We start from the raw sequence: 18,716 nt of genomic DNA on the forward strand, positions 1-18,716 counted from the left end.
GGAATAGACACTTTAACATTATTGTAATTAATTCATAAACTGCACAACAGCTTGTAATATAGCTCATTCAAAATGGCAAGAACGACCGAGTGGATGCTAACTTTAAAACCAAAAGATTTTAATTGGGAATATCCTGCTTGCAAATGTGACAGATTCAGTAGATTATTTCATTAAACTTTGCATGTCTGTTACTGTGAAACATAACATGAATTTGTACCACTAGGGAGTTAAAACCAGCATGCATTGTCCTGTCAAATTGTCAGTCTGTGAGCTGCAATTTGACAAAAGCATAAAAATATGTAGAATACAGTTTTAGTATTACTTGTAGAGTGATAAAAAATGGAACTTTCTTGAAGAAAGACTATGATCCATGTTTCTTACTTGGGCAAAACTCCCACTGTGGGTTGAAATTTCTCCTGAGCAAGGCCTATGAGGCAGGCCTGTCTGACATGAGTTCTTCGGGGAACGGGCAGGACCCCAGAGGCACCTGAACGGCCAGGTGTCCCACTCGGGTGGGGGGGCATTTGGGGAGCTCTGGTCATCTACCTTGTCTCCCCCACACACAGTCAGGCATCTTGGAAGGTCATCTAAAACTTCCAGACACCTAAAATTTGAGGTGTTTCTTTCCCAGAGGGGATTCAAATTCATACCCCTACTTCTCTGGAACTGCCAGGTGCCTGCAGGGGGGTGCCTGGGAAGGGAAGGCAAGGCAGGGCGCACCTCATGCCGAGCCTGGTACACAGACATCCACAAGCAGCAGGGCAGTGAGAGATGCTGGAGGCCACTCTTAGGATCAGAGGAGATCTGGATTCCAGCCTTTGCTTCCTATGCTGTTTTTCTTTCAACACCTATGTAATGTAAAATACACAAACAGTCCTAAGACCAGGGACCAGAACCCATGTCTCTGCATCCTTGCAACTGAGTACCCCACACTCATCTCTAGCTGTACTTTTTGTATGAAAGTGTCCTTAAGTATTACGTTTCATGTTAAACTTACTATTTGCTAGTCTATATGCATGTGTGCACACCTATGTGCATGGAGGCATCCATCTGTGAGGTTATGAGGGGTACCTGGAGAATGCAAGAGGATTGGGCTACTGCAGAGAGTTGGTGAAAAAAAAACTAAGCACCTTTCTATCTTTATTTGGATTGCCATAGACTTCATAGGCAAGATGTGGAAGCCTAGGTAGGGTGCTTTTGTATATGCACAAATATTAACTGTAAAGGATGACGGTGACACCCATAAACTCTTGAGGACTGGAACACAGGTGCAAACTGCCTCTCTGGATATCCTCTTGCACGTCACAAAGGTTAAAAAGGGTGCCCCTAGGCCAAAGCATGTTAGCAGATCATACTGACTACAGGCTGGATTACAGAGTGCAAATATAGATGTTGGACCTCCTCTTTGGACTATACTTAAACAACGACCAATGTCTAAAAGAATAAATATAGCACAGTACACCTGAATTAGCCTTAGGACTTACAATAGCTATGTAGAACAGGACAGGGGGACAAAAGGTCATGAAATAATACTTGTAACTTTGTGATATGGGCAAATTCTACACTGGAATAATTCATTTATTTGGAACATGAAGCTGGCAATAAATAGCTAACCCAGCACATCTGGATTGACTTCTGCTTGCAATCTGGCTTTACATTTATGTTTGCTAGTGAGAACAATTTATTGGTAATATTTCCTATCTCTGTCATTACTAATTTTGCAATTTATCCAATGGCATATCAACTAACCACTACCTTAAGTAAATGCAATTCCAAGCATGGGAATACTGTTTTTGAGTAAAGGAATAGAGCATGAAGCCATTTTCCTACTGGTACTTTATGAAAATCAGGCATCTCAGATGACCACCTTAAATAAAAGAGGCAGTTTCAGGATGCATAGGATTTCCTTATGACCAGTCCTAGGTAACAATGGTCCTAAGCAATCAATTTCCTTCTTCTATCCTAATTTGCCCTTATACATCATATTCAAGATTTCATCTGGACAGGGGCTGGTTGGCTCAGTGGATAAACCTCTGCCTTTTCACCTCTGGGATCATGGTTCAAGTCAAACCCTGATGAAATGCACTTGATCGTCCTAATCTAGTTCTTAGTGGACAGTATTCCCATTATCTTTAAAAGGGTCAGAGCCAAGGCCATTGGGAAGAGTGCATTGTGCTATATCTTGTCTGTTGATTAATACATTTTCAGTGATGCCAGATCCTTAACCTTCATGAGCACACACATTCTTACAAAAAGCTTAATAAAGGTCCCTCATGGACTAAATCTTTCTTCTCAATTTGCATATCATTTCAGGATTTCCTGGGAATATTAAAAAAATCACAAATTACTCATAATTTAAAGGTATGTTTGCCTGAACTGTTTGTAATAACACCTCTAAGTTAATTAGCATGATAACTGATCACTTTAAATCATTACTTGGCATAGGGAGAACAAGACCTTTATAACTCAATCCATTTTTACAGCACATTATAATTTTCTTCTCATAGTATGTCAGTTGAAGCTAAACAGACACACAGAATAAAGGGAATCTACCCTCGAAGGCTGATTTCACTGTTCAAAACATAGAAATTGAGTAAGAGTATGCTCTCTGTAGAAGTTTACTGTTTGTTCTCTGCAGCAAGAGGACTGCTAAAGGACCACTGATAGCAACGTGAAGCTCTTCCAATATAATAACAACTAAAGTAAGAAATGGAACCACTTCCATTTCATGAATATCTAGGCTGGACATCATTGGACTTCTCTGCGTCACTATCTTGAACCTGTTTTGGAATTAATGCTGGTAACAACAGCAGTGTCCTCTGAACCATCTGATTATCCAGGAGCTACTGTGCAGCTGGCACCCTCGGTCTAACCTCTTTTACCTCCAAGCAGCAGAGGCCAGGGAAGCAGCCGAGATCAAGGACTGCCAAGGTATGCAACTCTGCGAGAGCAGGGCCGGTGCTGCCCAAGGGCAGCAGAGGACAGCAGGAAGCAGGGACAACCAGTGTAAGCACAGCTACATAATTAGTCACCAGTTTCCATGAACATCAACTGACAAGAGAGATTATGATTTTAGTATGAATAACATCAGGTTCAACTCTTAAGACAATTAATTCACTGATTACTTTTATTACACAGTTGTGGTCAAAATCTTAAGGACAGTACCTTAGTTTCTATCTGGATTGATTCTTCAATATGGTTCATATGAAAGGTAGGAATATATGCATCATTTCTCATTTCTAATTGTGGTTAAAGATTATGAAATGATTCCCAGCAATTAAATCATTCCTCTATAATCATTAAAAGTTTTTACATTCTTACTATATATTTATTTTACTGACTACTGAAGAAATAGCATTTAGCTTGTGGTTCATTTGTACAAATTAATAACATTATTATAATTTTTTCATTAAATAATTATCCCTGGCTTGCTTTTCTTCTGATTGTTTTGAAATTAACAGGGAACTCCCAAACACAAGATATTTTGAAAAGAACCACTTATAGCCTGATTTATCATAAATTATTAAGGAATTTGAAAAAAAAATGGTAAAAGTGTAGATTTATTCAAGAACTCCCTGCACACTGCTACTCTCCTGAAAGCACCAGCATGCTAATTTTTATCACTTGAGAGCTGGCAAATCCAAAGCTACGACCAAGTTTTCTGTCAGTAACGTACTGGTGAGTTAGTGTAAGGTCAGGAAGAGTGGACACCACTGCAGACCCACTCAGGAAGCCTACGCAGAAGGCCTGGGCATTCCCCGAGTCCCCCCTTGTGCAGGGACTCCTCATGCTCTTTGGGTGGGTGAGGAGCAGGAACACGAAAGAGGGGTGGCTGGGATATGGCCGCAGTTCCCAGCTGGGGACTGCTGCCTCTTGAAGGGTGCAAGCAGCCAGTTCAGATTAGAGAAGCCTCATTTGTTCTTTGCCCACCGTTCATGGGCAAGCCTCTGGAGCACGAGGACACAACGGTGCTGTACAGCACTGCTTGGCTATATCCTACCGTCAAGGACAGAGGTGTTAAGCTTTTTCTAATACAAAGCAACAACTTAAACTGGAATCTGTCTGACACTAAGGTGAAACTCTACATGTTGTACTTCCTATTGTCCCACCTTTCTCATTGCCACCCTGTAACACCCTTCCCCGTAGCACCTAGACATGGTAGTTCTGTTGTAGTTACAGGAGTTACACCCTCGTCCGTCTGATGTACTATAACTTTGATGTACAATTCAGAACATATGAATTAAATATTAAGGCAGTTTTGCATTATTGCTACAGCTATTTTCAAATAGGTTTTCTCTTTTTTCTATCACTACACAGCTGGATAAATCTGGGTGTTCCTTTCTGAAATAAAATGATACAGAATTGTCATTGCACTTCGAGGTAATAAATATAGGTAGTTGCTAAGCTAACTTTGGAATAAGCTACAGATAAGTCTGGATAAGCTACAGATTAGTTTGGAAAAATTAGACTGGACAGATTACTGTATGCATTTCAAACTGAATTTCTGTTGAACAGATAATTTGTATCTATATCAGATTTTTCATAAAAATACTCACTTTTATAAATATATCTTAAGATTTTTTCTGTTGATTACAATGTAAAAAAGAAGGAATAACTGTGTATGGACAATGATAAAGTGGCCTGTTGATAATAAATATTTGTCAGGTCTTGTCACATCTGTACACATTCCAATGTTACTGAAGACACACCACACTGATAAAAAAAAATACCCTCAGAAAAATCAATGGATTTTGAGCTAAAGCAGTTGCTAAACACACAGAAAACATCTTTATCCAACAGCCATAGTGCTGTGAAAATTCCCAAGCCTTGCATTGGTACAGCTAAGGAAAATTTAATCTTCCCAAATACTCATCAGGGCACTCCATCCTGCAGACCTGACAGCCCCACTTATAATTAATTATACAATTTCGATGGGAATATCGACTAAACAAAGCTATAAATCATAGAAAAAGTCAATAGGCATGGACACATTCAATCATGTCCCGACCAATGATTACTACTCTTAAAATACAATAATTATTTTCAGGAGCCAGCTTGAATTAAATTTCTGTCAGGCTGGTACAAGACCGGCGGTTGATGAAGGATGCGATGGATTTTTTGGGTTGAATTCGGCACAGAGACATTTATCCTCTTAGATAGGTAGTTTGTTTTTAGTGATCATGGTGCTGCGTGTTTAACTAGACCATGAAGATTAGATTATCTCCAATGGCTCATTATATCGTTTATCTTTTCCTTCCATGTTTGATCTGGAAGATTTCCCGCTTCTTGATGCATGAATGAAATGACTGCTGATTTTGAAATGGAATGTGCTTAAGTGGGATTCTGCCTATGCCTTCACACACCATGTCCATGTATGTAAAGTCAACCAGCAGTCATCCGAAATACCACTAGGATGTGGTAAATGGCAGCAACAAGAATAGCTTTGCTCAGCTTCAGAAATGTACTGGGAAAAAACAAAAATGACAAACATTTGAGTTGTTTTAAAAAGAGCTAAAAAAATTATTATGATAATACATGTAGAGGAAAATCTGGGACAAGAATGGGATTAGTATGGAAACAGGAATTGGGATTAGTGTTATTACTTTGAATTAAATGTCCCCAAAACTGCGAAACATCAGTGAAAGAAACGTTATATATTTCCCAAGGATGCATTCACCTTGTAAATTAAAAAAAAACCCCAAACCCTCAAACCAGCTTATCTCACAGTAACTGTGTTTTTAAGATATGTTGCCTACACAGATATTTCTCATGGTGAGCATACATGCCACACATGAAAGACGTGCTGTGAGAAGGGACAGCGGTCCCAACGAACAGGATGGGCGTCAACAGATGCTGAAAGGAGAAACAGATCTTCACTTTCCTCATGAGTCTGACTCATCAAACTCTTCTGACCTCAAGAAATGAGTGAGATCTCAGATTCTCACATGGAATTAACCTCCTAGGTCTAAGTCAACTTAAAAACAGAGAGGGTAATAGGGCTTCAGCTGTCCTCCTTGCCCTGCATCCTTGCAGACAGCCCTCCAAACAGCCTGGATCTCTATGAACAGCAAGAGAATAAGCCGTAGGTAGGAGAGAAGATGAGAGAGAGGGGAGAGTCATGGATCCTGTGTACATCCCATCCCTATGCAAAAAGTAGCAATACACTGTGTGAGCAGGCACACCGCATAATTGGTACAGAGTGTGGCAAAACCTAGAGGTGAGGACTAGGCCAAACACAAAGGGGTTCTCAAAAAAGCTGAGACACAGGAGATGAATCCCTTGTCTTCTTTTAAAATAAAAGGGTATGAGGAAGGAAGGTAAAATTCAGTCACCCTCAGGAAAGGACTGAAGAAAAGAAGGGGAAGCTTGGCTAGCTTGTCAGCCTGCACAAATGACTTCGACACACACAGTTTCCGCAGAACACACACAGTTTTCTGAAGGTTTTCTTTGTCTAGTGTAGCCTACCCTATTTATATAGCTCAGAATATTCAACATACGAATGCCGTTATTTTATGCACACATAGGCAGGTCAAGATCTGACACAAGCTAGCGTAGCTCTTCTGATATCAGTGAAATTGGGCCAATTTCCACAAGCAGCGGGTCTGGCCCATGACATCCACAATAAGGCTCCCCCATGCGATATGCACATTCCTGATTTTTATCTGTGCGTAACTGTTCGGGTTTTTTTTTTTTTTTATGCTTAATGTTTTTCCTTTAGATACGAAACTCCTAGGAACCTTAGATGAAATTGAGAAAGCTGCAAGCAGTGATATAGAGATTTTCCAAAATAAAGTGCCTACATTTTGAAATAAAATCACCTTAAAGAAGATATAAAGCCATTCTCCACAGAAAAATCATAGACCTCATTACAAATCAGAACATTATTGTTCCCTATCTGTTTTCTCCTCTTAGGAAGCCCTATATGATTGCCCGAACAGTGCCAGTCTGCTGCAGGGGTTGTGCTTTCTATTCTATTTATTCACCTGTTTCTATTATTCTTTGTACACTCAGAAGACCCAGATATTTTCAGAACAGCTTTGCATTAAGGGCTTTTCCTAAGTTACTATAGTGCACAATGAAGAGCTAGTAAAGAAACAGGATGCTTGAAGAAATGCAGACCAGAGGACAGAGAAGAGTGAATCGTCACGTATATTTAATTTACAATTTTTTCTATGAAAAAGAAGGTAAACACATGCGAAAGGTAAGAAGCTGTACACAAAATAACTGGCTAAGTGAGGAGGAAATTTGGAGCAGTTATTGTGTTAGATGAATTATCTCTTCTCATTCTGTAGACAGGAGGGCTGATAAGGATAAAGGGCTGGTAGAGAAATGCAATTTGTATGTGAGTTTCCAACTTATTCCTTCAAAAGTGTTTAGCAATGAACTTACCGCAGTGCCATTGTTATCTCTAAATACATCTTGATTAAAATAGTCAAAGAGCTTCTTTTCTAATTGTAGCATAACCTAAAAAAAATAGAGGAGAAAGGTCAGCAAAGCTCTTGGACTCAGCTACCTAATACACAGCTGTTGGAAGTGACCCTTTCAGAGACATGCAACCCTTTAAAACAACACGACATTTCTACGCGTCTAAAGCTCCTTGTCAGCTTGCCCATTTGGTTGACTGGCAATCACTTAAAAAGATCCAATTAACTGAGCATTAGGTGTGACAATCTATATCCCTCCCCTCCCTTTAAATTATCAGTTAGAAACAACTATATTCATGCTTTGTAGAAAAGAAAGTGAACATTCAACAATGTTTCTATTTACACAGGAGGTACAGAGGGCATTAAGTTGTTTACCTTTCGGTCATTATCAGATTCACGAAATATTAGCTTGACTACTTCATTTGTGTCAGCTGCCCGGATAGTCTGCATTGTAGCCTTTGCACATAGTGTCTAATAAAAAACACAAAGGGAGAAAGGGAAACTAGTTTATATGAAACGTAAGGCCACATTTAATTGAACTTTATCAATCTACGTATCTTCAATGCCCACCTGAAAATATGATTTGCTGCAGGTCAAATTACAAAGCATTGTTAATTTAAGTCACTTCCACTCATAATGGATTTAAAACAATAAACTGAATTACCGTTTGGAGAGAAACAGGCAATATTAAGAAAATATCAATCAGATAAAGCAAATATTCATTTAACTTACTACCATGTACACAGGTTCTTTCACAGGTCTGACACTGTATCACACATTACTTGTAAACATCCTCAAAAGCCACTTCCTACAGCTAATGACTCCACAGCCCTACCGGTTTCTGTACTGCTTTCTTAAAAGCTGATAACTACACATTGGCACTACAGTTCTGCAGGTTATCTCTTGTTTGCAAAAACTTCTGCCTTGTAAATTAATGTTCCAAGCATAATTTAAAAGTCTGAGCAACACTTACACAATCTGACAATAAGTTTCACAGTTTACTCTGGATAGCAAATTCCCCATGCATCATCCTTTTAAGTAAGAGACAACATCACGTCTCTAGACATTTTGAGGACTGGGTGTCTAAAACATATTATAAATCAACACATTATCAGGCACGGAGGTATGAATTTCTGAGGAAGTGTCAGGCCTCAATTCATTTGCCATTTGCCCAGTTGGGGCCCAGTCTCAATGGCAATCAAAGCTGACCTAGAGAGTAATACAGAATAGGTTGTTTAAAGGGCTTGCTCCATTGCATTGTAACAGGTGAAAATCTGGAGCTTTTAGCAAAGGAGTTAGGCATATATTTAACTTAAAAACATGCTTCAGATTCACTGAACCTATACTTTTAGTGAAACTTTAAGTATGTTAAGTGCTTTGAAATGCAGAAATAGACGACATCTTAACTGTGGGGTAGGCAGGATTCACAAAGTGCTCTGTAGTTATCCAGCTTGGGCAAAGCTACTGGATGATGTGTAATGCTACCCCAGCCCATCTGCCTGGGTTGCTGGAAACCACAAGGCAGAAGACAGAAAGGGGAATTGCCCAAAGGCAGAGAGAAAACGGCCAAGATGTGCACCCACACCTGGGAGGCAGTTCAGGATCCTTCGCTACAGCCGAGGCACAAGCTGCTGATAGGATCTATGCACAGCCCTGGATAAGGATATTGGCAAAGACTATCCTTCTGAATAAAAGCTTATTTTGCTAGAGGTTCTTAACAAAAGCGTGCTAAAGAATCTAACTCAGTCAAGAAGAGGCAAAGAGGTGCCTTCACTGCTCTGCCTGTTCCATTCCTTTTCATAATGGCCAGACAACAGATTTTCATTTTGCATAATATTCACTTATAAAATAAATAGGTTCTGTGGTAATAGGGTAATAGAATTTCACATCCTACTACACGCTTCTTTCTCTCACAAATAAAAATACTTCTGTGGGGATTCATTATTAGAAGTGCAGTATCTATCAGACACAATGCCATGAAACTACAGCTTACTTCTCAGTTCCCCATTCTGAATTTCTTCTGAAGGAAGAAATACATGCCAAACGTATTTAAACAAAAATCCATCTGCTTCCAAATATTTTAGATCTCAACTGAGGTTATCAGTGCTAGAATGGAAACAATCTGTCAATGGACTTCTTGCTCCCATTTCATAGAAAGACATTAAAAAATGACCCTTGATAAAGGCCCCCGTGTGTTGCCGTAGTACAAACAAAAAGCAACGAGCTAAGCAATTTCACTTTTAAAGGATAACTTGAGTGTGATTCAGTAAAAATAAAATACATATCTGATTTTTTTCTTCAAGTCTGTGAACTGAAGAGGCATCGATTCCCTATCTTATTGAATAAATTATGTCCTTTCCTGACAAATTTTTCATGATTGTTTCCCCCCCCCCTAAAAGCAGTGCCATGTCTATAGATTACAAACATCTAACTCTGGGTTTTATCCTAAAAAACTTGGCACACTCATGGCACCAACGCGTAGGTGCCTGTGAAAACACAGTTTTCACTGGAGAAAGCAGTACTGGTCACACGGACACAGATGTAGGCTGCCCTTTGAGAACTTCATCTGTTCAGCAGAATTTTAAGGTGGTTTTTTGAAAGGCTTGGGAGAAGAGAGGGAAGATGCTGGCAGTAGCTAGTTAAACCTAATGCTGCCTGGGAGGGAGGAGGAGAGGCACACCAGACCATCGGGGAAGCTGCACTTTTGGTACCACTTATTTTAAGCACAGACCTACTAACTTTTCCTTTGCATCCACCATGTACCATAGGATCTGTTTTGTCTGTTTGGACACGTAATTACCGTTTTGCCATCTGTGTCTGTACGTGGACACCAGTGAGGTAATCCACCAGCGAGCCATTCCCAAAGTGCGCTCCCTCCGACGCCGGCTATTGAAATTCAAAGCACAGATTAGCTAATCGGGTCAAGCCCAAAAAAATAGCGCTTTGGGCTCATGTGTCACAAATCAGTCTGGTCGCCTTTAAACAGCGCACCAGATTAGAACAAGCACCCGAACAAACCAAAGCGGAAAACTTGCCGCTCTCTAAAGCTGGTTTCTAAAGCCCTAACAAATCGCTCCATCTTTCACTCATTTAAACTTTCCAAATGAGGGTCAATACGGTCCCCGAGCATCCAAATGCTAATGCGCTTAAGTGCGCTTAAGCAGCTTTCCAGAGTGAATGGGCCAAAGAAGGGCTCGAAAAGACAAGGCAGAGTTACTGTCACTGTCAAAAAGTCATTGTAGCCACCCCCAGAGTGGTTGCAATTCAAGAAATTCATGATTTCTGTCTCTTAAAGGCATCTGCTTGAGAACATTTTTTTTTCTGAGCTGCTTTATCTCACAACTTCAGGCCTGCCCTAACAGAAAAAAAACCCGCGATCGACTCTTGAGAACCAATACAGAGAAAGGACGCGCATACCTTATTGCTTTCAAATTTCACACGCACAAAAAGTTACCTTATTCACAGACAAAAAGTGATTGGGCAAAGGTTCATTTCTTATACAAGCTGGAGCACTCCTTTTTTCCTCCTCCTTTCAATTTCTACAAAGTCGTAGTCACCCAAGCAGAAAACTTTCGGGAACATGTGCCTTTTTAGACAAGTCTGCTTATGAAGGGATTTTTTTTGTTGCTGGTAAAGAAAATCAAAATGCTATGAAAACACACTGTTTCTTTTTGGGTATTCCCTCAAAGGTACTCTTTTACAAAGTCAGATATCAAGACTCCTCTACCCAAGTTATCTTTTTAAAAAAATCTTTTTTCTTTGTAAAAAAGATTCGGTTAAAAAGTATGCAGGAGACCTGTATTCAGAGCTGAGAGAGAACTCAGTATTCAGCCTTTGCTTAGCAAACACAGGCATGTTTTATTCCTGTTTTCACATACGCTGTCCCCACAGGTAGATGCTTCATAGTATTTTTTAAATAATCCTTTGAGATAATTAATGTGTATTTAATTGTAAAACATAGCAATAACTTTACTGTTAATTGTCTTGGAATGTAATAAAAATGTACTGTTATGCAAAGCTAGGAGTGAAAGTTTTTTATATTGACAAGAGACAAATCTGGAATTTCTTCTAAACTCTGCAGTCCTCAGAAATTGAAAGCCTTTTGATTTACAGCATAAATGCAGCCTTCAAAATACATCTGCTCCCATATATATACAATACATCAAAATGTTTTAGACTGTATTTCTGCATACTTACAGTAAAAAGGGATAAAGACATTAAAACAATTGTGTTATAGACATAAAACACACACACACTATTCTATATTATAAAATTGCTTTTTATATTGCGTTTATATGGAAACACTCTGCACAGCTGTGAACTGTACTACTCTTTCCTGCTAGTGGTGCTCTGTTGAAAATTGCAGCTGATTTTTCATTGATTTTGTACTCCTGCTTTCTGAACATCCTTTAGACTCCTGAGTCCACCTCTTGATGTGTGAGCTGAGTTATTGCATGCTTGTAATTACTTCAACAATTTTTTTTTGAAAAAAATGCGGTATCCAAGCATATACAGACTCAAAGTTTCCTGTTGCCTCTGTCTACTGATTCTAAAGATGTGTATTATTTTTCCCAGTGATCTGAATACTCTTCTTAGGACTTATTATTACTTTGAATTCTTCTAAAAAAAAAAGAAACTAGAATATAATCATTGCTTCGTTATAACTTAAAAAGTTCAGCCATAGTTGCAATTGCAATTTCTGGTAAGCCGCATGGATTAAAACAGAAGTGTTTGTTGCTAAAAGTGCCAGGAGAGAAGTGCAGAGTCTGAAGAACACTAACATGAGCCAGTTGAATTAAGGTCTTGAGCACATGAGTAACCAAATCAATTAAATTTAAGATATTTCATTTTATTCCAGATACATACTCTGTGGATTCTGGTGGGACAGAAAAGACAGAGGTACATGTATCATCTAATTATGATAGTGAAATACATCTTTTGAAATGCTGCTCAAAACCCCAAATCAATCTGACACTTATTAAATTAGGATAATCAAATGCTTTTTTATTATTATCTGGATGCAAATTTGAAACAATCAGCGAGGTAAAAGATTTGCTACTTTGGGAATAACAGGAACATCTGTCTTGTTCGGGTTCCTCCTTACCTCTGAGGGGTTGATATGATTTCCTGGGTATTGGGAATATACTAGCAGTAAATTCACCAAATCACGTGATGTAAGAGAAATAACATTTGCAAGTGAGAAAAACAAAGTTAAATGTACCTTTCAGAGTCAACAAAAGTTGTGCATTTAGCTACAGGATAGTTAAAATTGTGTTTTTTAAACTCTATCTGCCATTGAAATGGAGTCTTATTTTAGCCAATTTTTCACAACCGTGCAGAGGTATTCGGCCATACAGCTGTTGCAATTAGGGAAATTACAGAGCTAAATTCCCCAATGTAAAGCAATCAAAACCCATCTGAGAGGACATACACTTTTACTTGAAAAAATATCCCTTAGACGATATATTAACTTGTGTTAACTTTAACTGCGTGGAAATAGCAATAATGTCTCAGAGAAGTTACTACGCTCTTAATACTAATAAGCTTCTAGGAGCAGGAACTTTACTCAGCAGTGAGATAAATGTTAGTTGAATAAAGAACAAATATAAGAAAGTATTAACGAGAAGCCACTTAAAGTATCAATATGCGAAATTACTGTCTCTCTGACTATTCCCAGAGGAGTAAGCTTATGTCCAGGGAGGCAGAGATGGTGGAGGGGGTAGGTGGGATGGAGAGCAAAAGCCTCCTGCGCCACTCCCGCCTTTCCTCTCAGTGCAGTGCTTATGTAGCATGTGTACGGTCCATCTTCTGATGGCAAATCAATGCAAATTACATGACACTGCTGCCTGTATTCATTTTAGGACTGATTTCACTTCACAGGCAGTTTACAGCAGCACCAATTCTACCCCCTGTGAAAGCTTGGCCCAGAAGCTGCCCAAGACCTACACTAGTACTCTGGTCTCCACTGCACAACCCTTTTGCTGATTTGTGGCAAAGGGATATTTTGCTCTTAAAATACCTCTTTGGGCAGCATCTGTGACAAAAAAAGCTTAGCACTAAGACCCTATCTTCATGCTCCCATTCTCCCAGAGATCTCCTGCATCCCTAAAATAGATGATCCCTGCTTGAAACAACTTGCATTTCTTTGGGCTCAATTTCACATTAGCTGCACTAAGTTCATCGTGAAATGCATTTCTTGTCCAGAAACTTAGATCATTCATGACAACAAAGTGTATCACTAGGCAATGCAAAACCATTTCCATTAGTTTTTCAGATACTGCACTGAGTAAACTGAGAGACCAGTTTAACGGCATAGCTTCTGTCCGGTGCTACATGTAACTGCCTGCTTTGTTGGTGATACTCTCTTGCCTGCTCTATTATTGCTGAAAACAACACCCAGTTCTTACAGAGTTATCCTTTGCAGTAACGGATGAGATTTCTGTTTGCATTTGCAAAGGAGGCAGCAGGACGACGGTCCCAAGAGCACTCAGCTGCAGACTGCTAGCCCCAGCCCAGCCTTGGCCTGGGCAGGGAAGGGTGCAGGAGTGGCCAGCTCGGTGCCACACACCCGCAGAACAGCCTGCCCTTTCCCAGGTCCGGAGAGACCTCTGAGGTCGCTGATCGTGCCCTCCCTGCCTCTGCAGCTTTCCTCTGTGCCAACAGCTGGTGGCAATGACGGCTCTCTTTTTAATTCTCTTCTTCAGAAAAGAATCTGAATTAAGTCCAAAAGGCCTTTGCCACTAAGTTTCTCCGAGATTACAGATCTTGAAGAAAGTGTCGAATGCCCAACCTTACGTTCTTGGAAAGAATGTGCTATTACAGCTCTGTCCCAGGAGACAGGGCCACTAGATTGCGGCTATCAGCTGCCTCCTAGCATCTTTTTCACCTGGAACATATACTTCTGACAGCATTTGGAAGAAATCCCTCTTGGCATTTGTTACATGTTTAGCAGCAACAAAATTCAATCTGTTTATTAGATGCTCAGCTTAACCTAACTCAGCTACTTAGACACTGTGCTTAATTTATAAACCTCTGATGTTTAAATCTGACTTTCCTAATTTTGGCTAATTATCCTAGACATTGTTTTCTTCTGAAAACAAGCAGTTTGTTCAGTTAGCTGTTACTTTGTAAGTGATGATTCAATTCTAAAATTTTCATCAGTACCCATCGAATAGCAGAACCTTAATTACTACTCACTCACCTACATAGATCCAAAGAGAAAGAATAAGGGATAATAGTTTCTCACACTCCTAAATTTTTCCCCATAGAATCTTCTCACACCCCATTTTTTCTAATTGAGACTTTCATTAGACACTTAGTGGTGCTCTGTCCTAACAGTTTTGCAAATGTAACAATCCCCCATTTTGTAACTATTTTTCTTTTTCAGTACTGGTGTTAAATGGACCTTTAAAAAAATTTTTTTTGTATTACTGTTAACTTCTCACCCCCCTCCCCCGGGTGTATCTCTTTCTAAGAATTGAAAAATCAGCATAGAACTCCGTTTCCATCACACATGTTCACCTGCATGGTGATTAGCTTCTAGTTTTCTCTGTCCGACTCCTTCTGGTCAGGTTCCACATCTTTTTGGATTCCCTTGTTTCATTTTCCTGACTATGATCTCCAAGTCTGAGTTCGGCTAAGCACCTACACATTGATTCACAAACAATTTATCTTCAGTTGTTTGGCACCTGCACACATCAGGAACACAAAACTTTGTAGGGCCTCTGCACGCAGAGGTGAAGGTTTCAGGTAAAGGGTTCCCCTGGCCCCTTTTTAAGCTCTCTGTTTAAATTCAGTTACTGACACTGATAATAAGTTTCAAATGCATTCAGGACTTTGATTAGATCTGGATAAACCCCACACCACTAGAAGATCTGGAACTTTGAAGCAGTCTGCTAGAAAAATCCCTTCCCTCCTCCTGTCCATCTTCCTAGTCATTTAGATGTCAAGCAGGGTCCTGGGGGAGTTTTCAAAGATGATTTGCTTTTCCATAATTACAGGAACTGCAACAGTCCAACTGTTCCTATGGAAATCTTTTGTATATATGTTGTCTTGTCCCATAATGTGTGAACCTCTTGAACATTCTTCTATTACTTCTCTTCCATTATTTTTTCTGCTTTGGCCAAGCAGCAATATCAGCTTGAAAAATTCCTTGTTGGAAACCCTCACAGCACTTGCCCTTTTTTCACTCCAGCTGACTAAGCAGAGGACTGTATATACTGTTTCTGTTAGGCAAAGACTTTGATGAAGCACACAGGATCTGTGATGTAAGTCTGTTTCTGTAGAGAAATGTAAAATCCCCTCTTCCCTTGAATTCAGGAGGAATGCAATAAGAGGCAGCTTCTCTCCTTATAGCTAAGCTTGCTTTTATGTAACTTTCAGACTAAGAACCTTCTATTTCTTTTCATTTTAAAAGCAAAATAGCCTGTGAACCCCATCTGCTCCTGTGTGCCTTGCAATTGCTTTTGTTTTGAGTGGTAACATTTGCCTCTGTGCTGATGGTGTTAGTGTTTCTGCTACCTCCATATTTAATGGTTTCTTACAGCTGTGAGGAATTAAACATGGAAGCAGTAACATGAAGTAGCAAAAACTTAAGCCAACTCCTAACAAAATTCTTTGGTGCTTCTTGACTCGCTTCCAGAACTGGACGTTGCAGGGTTCCAAATAACTGGAGTCTGTCAGCTTTATTCTTCTTAACCGTTCCAGGGAGCATACTTACTGACACAGCCTGCTGGGGACGGAAGAGTGTGCACTGCCAGATCACAGCTGCTGCAAAGTGCTCTGCATAGTAGAGTACTTCCATGTTATCTCACTCAGAACAAACAGCAAGCCTCAGAAATGCTCCCATGCAGTATTTTGTTCCACCAACTAGCACTGCCAAAAAGAGTAAATTCAGGAGTTTGCCCTTTCAGTTAATGGGGAGTTTTGTACAAGAACAATGGCGTGACACGGCTCAAGATCAAGGCTTAGCCTCTGAAGAGTGTGAACCTTTGGCTTCCAAAAAGTGGACTTACAACAGCAGGTACCATCTATGTAATATATGATGCATACCCAATACACTGTTCAATAGTATTTTTCCACTTTACTTCTATTAAGCTTATCCTCAGAAATGAAAACTGGAGCTGACTTTTAAAACGTGAAGTGTTGGGCGGTTCTGAAATCAAACCACAAATCTACCTAAAATCTATATGCTTTTAGCCAGCCACTAGCTACTTTTAATCACAAAGTGAGAAATATAGAGAAGTACAAAATGTTTTTTTTCTTCCTATCATGCATAATAGCAAAACTAATTAGTCCCTTAAATAAAGAGGGAATTTGAGACCTGGAACAGGAAAGTGACTTGCATGAGGCATGAGTGCATCTGGGCTGCCAGTTCCTCAGGCCTGTGCTCTTGCTAAGGCTAAGCACAACTGTGAGATGGATGTGCACCCTCCATCTCATCAAATGACCACAAGTATGTATGGCAAAGTGGGAAAGATGTTCATATTCTTCCACCATTTCCCCTCTATGGGAAAAGAACACCCTTCTTCTAAGTTAACTTTATTTTTTAAAGGAGCAAATGTGACCGCAAAATAATTTCCAGTTCACTGTATCTGGTTTTCTGACCTGAACAAGTTTTCCAAACGGGAAGTGAAATCCACTGTGTTAATAACTGGAATGTGCTGTACAGTGTTATGGTGAGACTAAAACTTGGCTGGTCAGGTGATGCCTTGCTCATGCAACATGTGGACGATTTCCTTACTGTATTTTTCCCCTTTCTGTGTTTGTCCAGCCTCCCTGACTCGGCTCTTTTTCATCCTGCCATATCTTATTCATTTGTCATCAATGTACTCCCTGTCTCATTCCACATCATTTGTTCTTTTATTCACCTTTGAAATGGAATATGAGTCCAGCAGCCTGTAAGTTCAAATAATCCTTTTTAGCTAGTTATGTTCAAATAGCTCAGAGAACCATGAGGTGGGATTGCTGAATTGTCCTCCTCTCCCATCACTGCTGTCATGCAGCCTCCAAGCAGTCGGCTGTGGCAGCACCTTGACTCTGAAGACGCTGAGAAGTTGGGCTGTGGGGTTGTGGCAGGTCCCCCAGGAGGCACACTGGCAAACAGCAGGCTTATGCTTCTTGAACAAGACGCAAACCATCATGGAGTTCACCTATTTCCAGGAGCACTTATTCACACGTTAAAATAAATGCTTTTTGGGTAAAATTAATTAAGGATATCTCTGTAAAATATTGTGCAAGGTGTGGACCCAAGGTTTACTATATTCTCCCTGATAAACGGTAAGATGGATTGACAGATCAGTATGTGTATGACACATACACCACACCCAATAAAAAGACTGGCAACACATAAAGAACAGTTGTGGGGTAAAATAGTTAATGTGGAGAGCAGGAAATAGGGTGGCATGTTCTACTTACTGCCTCTTTTCACCACCCCTGGTAAGGTAGCTTTGCGTCCTCTTTGGTGTGGTTTCTGCTGGTGTAAGAATGAAGGGTTTGTGCATTACAGCAATATTCAGAATTCCCTCCAGGACACCGCCTCCACTGAACGGGTCCAAAGCTCAGTTGCTGATCAACAACAAATTGCAATGCAGCCCCGGACCAACTAGGGCTGATCAGAGAGAAAGAGGAGGATTTGGAGGAACAGCAACTTCACACCACTGGCTGGGAATCCAGAGGGATTTAACCCAGCAACGAATGCTGATCCCCAGCTCACTTGACACCACCGGGTGTTATAGAGGACCACTGAGAGAGGACAGAAAGCTCTGCCAGAAATGCAGCTTCCACGGTCCTCCTGCTCGCATGGATCAATGATCCATCTGGAGGGGACAGGGGCCCACCTGGGCAGACAACCAGAAAGCATATTCTGCAGAGTTTCTGAAACACAGATGAAATTTTTTTCCTTAAAGCAAACCAGGATTCAAACATGCTGAGAAATACAGAGACCTCTCAATTATGCAGAGAGAGGGAAAAATGCAAGTTCAAAAGTGTTAACGCAACATCATTTTAAAGCTAACAGCTGTGGACTAGTTAGTGAAGTGCTCTTCTTTTCGTTGTATCTTTAAGTGCTGTTAAATTCATTTGTCACTTGATCGAAAGCCAACAGGCTACAAATCTCCCAAGTCCCTCTCGCGCTGAATAGTGACAGGAGTATTCTGTTCTGCCATAAGAAAACATTTGTGTGCGTCTCTGTCCGGAGTCATACATGCTACTTTAACTCATCTGCCTCCCCATTCTCTCCAGCCCAGGAGGACAAATTGCTCACTGTGGCTCCCTTTCAGAGGCAGTACAGCG

The 18,716-nt window shown here is 40.2% G+C and overlaps 1 protein-coding gene across 1 annotated transcript in view; it reads right to left on the minus strand.

Moving 5' to 3' along the window:
- Nucleotides 1-18,716, minus strand: part of INPP5A (inositol polyphosphate-5-phosphatase, 40kDa) — a 206,103-nt gene that overhangs the window by 34,101 nt on the left and 153,286 nt on the right. The window contains exons 10-11 of the mRNA XM_009326002.1: nucleotides 7,800-7,895; nucleotides 7,390-7,464 (exon numbers count right to left, since the gene is read on the minus strand). Of these exons, the coding sequence (XP_009324277.1) occupies nucleotides 7,390-7,464; nucleotides 7,800-7,895 (171 nt within the window). The remainder of the gene's footprint in view (nucleotides 1-7,389; nucleotides 7,465-7,799; nucleotides 7,896-18,716) is intronic.

This window comes from Pygoscelis adeliae, unplaced genomic scaffold (genome assembly GCF_000699105.1).
Source record: "Pygoscelis adeliae isolate BGI_AS28 unplaced genomic scaffold, ASM69910v1 Scaffold4, whole genome shotgun sequence".
In the NCBI taxonomy this organism is placed as follows: Eukaryota; Metazoa; Chordata; class Aves; order Sphenisciformes; family Spheniscidae; genus Pygoscelis; species Pygoscelis adeliae.